At 33.1% G+C, this 2,915-nt stretch overlaps 2 protein-coding genes across 2 annotated transcripts in view; both read left to right on the top strand.

The window, feature by feature from the left end:
- The window catches only part of LOC109581422 (proteasome-associated protein ECM29 homolog), a 4,255-nt gene extending 1,937 nt beyond the window's left edge, over positions 1-2,318 (top strand). Inside the window, exons 3-6 of the mRNA XM_019995521.1 lie at positions 1,376-1,486; positions 1,533-1,651; positions 1,970-2,110; positions 2,285-2,318. Coding sequence (XP_019851080.1) covers positions 1,376-1,486; positions 1,533-1,651; positions 1,970-2,110; positions 2,285-2,318 — 405 coding nt within the window. The remainder of the gene's footprint in view (positions 1-1,375; positions 1,487-1,532; positions 1,652-1,969; positions 2,111-2,284) is intronic.
- Positions 2,319-2,488: 170 nt separating this feature from the next.
- Positions 2,489-2,915, top strand: part of LOC100636827 (proteasome-associated protein ECM29 homolog) — a 30,476-nt gene continuing 30,049 nt past the window's right edge. Inside the window, exon 1 of the mRNA XM_019995522.1 lies at positions 2,489-2,570. Coding sequence (XP_019851081.1) covers positions 2,489-2,570 — 82 coding nt within the window. The remainder of the gene's footprint in view (positions 2,571-2,915) is intronic.

Below are 2,915 nucleotides of genomic sequence, written 5' to 3' on the forward strand. Positions count from 1 at the left end.
GAATGAGTCCTACACATCTGAAGATTGTCATAGATGTCCCTAATGCAGCTTATTACCCAAAATCCATGATTTAAGTCTGATTTTATTTTGATACATCCCTGACTAGCGTCAATGTTGATTACAATTGTACATGTACATGTATGTTTGTTGCCCTGGCTAAACCAGTAATTAATTTCCAGCATGGTTGTAGTATCATGATTTAGCTGATTGCTGTGTAGGCTGCCCGAAATCCTGGGCTTTATCTGGCTGGGTCATGATTAAACTAGTTATGATTTAAATTAAAAGTCTAATAAGAACCAAACCTAACATATAATGTGTGCTAATTAAGATTTTCTCCTTACCTTAAAGGCCTTTTCACACTTGTCCACTTTGGTTCCGGAGTCACAACCTACTAAAAGAGAACCCTTTTTGGTTGTGTTCACATTAAAAGTGAATTAAGTTATATAAGCTCCTTAAAGTCATGATTTAATTAAGATCGATCTACTTTAATCCACTGCAAACCACCACTAGATGTGAATTGACTGAATCTATAGCTTCAATCCAATTGTGAAAATACTAATCCTGTCTTAATCCTGGATTTTTATCTTTCATGTGTACTTGTATTTTAAGATCCAAGTAAACGTATCTGAAAAGGCCTTAATTCTGTTATTGATCTTGAGTATAGTCTTAGATCCAAACTTATATCAAGTTCTTTATATTTTTTTGGTTCTTGGAAACAAGTATCTAAGGCCGCAGTTTCCAAAGCTGATGGAGTAATCTTAGAGATGCTGTTGAGATACACTTGTAGCTTCTTTCTTTAGACAATTAACTCAAAAATTTACCCTGCCATTTTAATTATTATTATTATAAGCAGTGCAAAACAGAATACAGTACGGAAATCATTGAGTGAGAGAACAACGAGGCTGAATCTTTAAAGACTCTTGTACTGTACATGTACTGTACATGTACATTAGGTCAGTCAGAAATGCATTAAATGGTAGAGGTTGATGCAGCCTTGCTCTTTGAGGCTGTAGCTTTTTGTATCGAAGCTGCTTTACTGACTTACATGTACACTGTACATGTGCCTGAATCTGTCATATGGAAGATTTAATATAGTAATCATGGTGCAACTCAGTGTTGTTCTTACTACTATGAAGGTTCTTTATATTCTTTCAGTCCTTGGAGACAAAAACCTTATGCATTTGACTATTTGATAAAGTTTTCACTAGTATCCAAAAAGTTTATCCTCCCATTGTAATTATTTTGACGACACCATCATGCTGACCCATTTTATTATTTCTTTTTACCTTTTAAGGAATGTACTTATAACCTTTTAAGCCTTGTGAGATTAAGTCCAGAGGGATTTTGCTCATTTTCACCCTTTTTATTTTAATAGGCCATGGAATTATTAAGTCACATTACAAAGAGGCTACAAACTCGTTCTCAAGTGCAACTACCAATTATTGTATTGATTGAACAACTTGATGGTGCTACTCCTATTGTTCAAGTATTCACCACATTGTTTATTATTATTATTATTTTGATAAATTTAGAATTTCATATTAGTATATTTGAGAATAGGGATACCTAGATTGAGTCCTGTTAATCAAATTGAAATGTTACCTTTATTAATTAAATCAATGAATGACAAGACAAAGAAACAAATTGATAGGTACATACAATTACAGCTGTAAATTTTTGCAATGATTTTTGTTGGAGGCTTGAGCATATACTGTATATGCCATATACAAGTACATGTATTTTTTGGGTACAAAATTTCACAATTTGGCTCCGTTTTTATGTTTACATATAAAAATAATGTACAGGTACTTACCACACGTACTATACATTAATTCAGCATGTTGTTTTGCATATTATAATTTCACTAATTTTTCCAAAACGCAAAAGTCACAAAAAAATTATTGCCTACAAATTATATGGCATATACGGTACATGTACATGTAATGAATCAAACAAATTTTCATTGTAGTATACTCTTGCTATATTCTGGAGCACTGATTCATTTGACTATCACTGATGCAGCTGCATTAAAGTCACTGGTCCCTCCTGATGGAACCATGAAAGAATATTATCTCTGTTATCAATTAACATTGTTATTAATACCATACAGGTAATTATAATCTTTTTGCTTTAAATTATTTTTGTTTTATAATTGTTATGAGCTATTTTTACATGCATTAAACTGCAACTGCATGTTAGAGGGCAATAATTAATTGTATCTACATGTTGACTCAAAATTTGAAAAATTACATAATTATTCTTAATTTCCATTTCCATTATTCAGCTGTCATGCTTGGTATAAATTTGATTTTCCCTGAATTTATAATTTTTCATGTCTCCACATACACATGTACATGTATATTACATGTATGGTACATGTACATGTACACATAATTTAGTTTCGCATAGCCAAACCAAATAGTCAACTGACTATTCCTCATTCGTTATGCTTCACCCAAACCAATATGTTGTTCTGCTTCACCCAAAAATGGATGAATTGATATCAGTAACACTGACTCTTTCCATTTTCCAATTGACAGAAGCTAAAGCAACAGCTGTGAAAAATACATGTATGCATGCACATCTTCTCCCTCTCATGGCCTACTGGCTACACCAATTAAAGTGCTACCAAAGCTCTTTCCGAAAAGTCAGTATCTCTTTCCAGCTCCATCAAACGAGTGCACTATAGCACAAGCCCTTGCCACAATCAGTGTAACGTAACACAAATGAAACATTAATGTTGTTCTTCAAAAGTTATAAAGACAATGCTGATGATTTGCTGTTACTATTAGCTTACTCAGCTTTGCATTGCTTGCTGCAGCAATTGAAGGTGTGGCTGAATTAAATCTGTGTGGCTCAAATTAAGCACCGCCTACTGCATAATAGTACCAGTTACTGATAAAAAAACTTCAGTT

Source organism: Amphimedon queenslandica, unplaced genomic scaffold (genome assembly GCF_000090795.2).
Source record: "Amphimedon queenslandica unplaced genomic scaffold, v1.1 AMPQUscaffold_13440, whole genome shotgun sequence".
Classification (NCBI taxonomy): Eukaryota; Metazoa; Porifera; class Demospongiae; order Haplosclerida; family Niphatidae; genus Amphimedon; species Amphimedon queenslandica.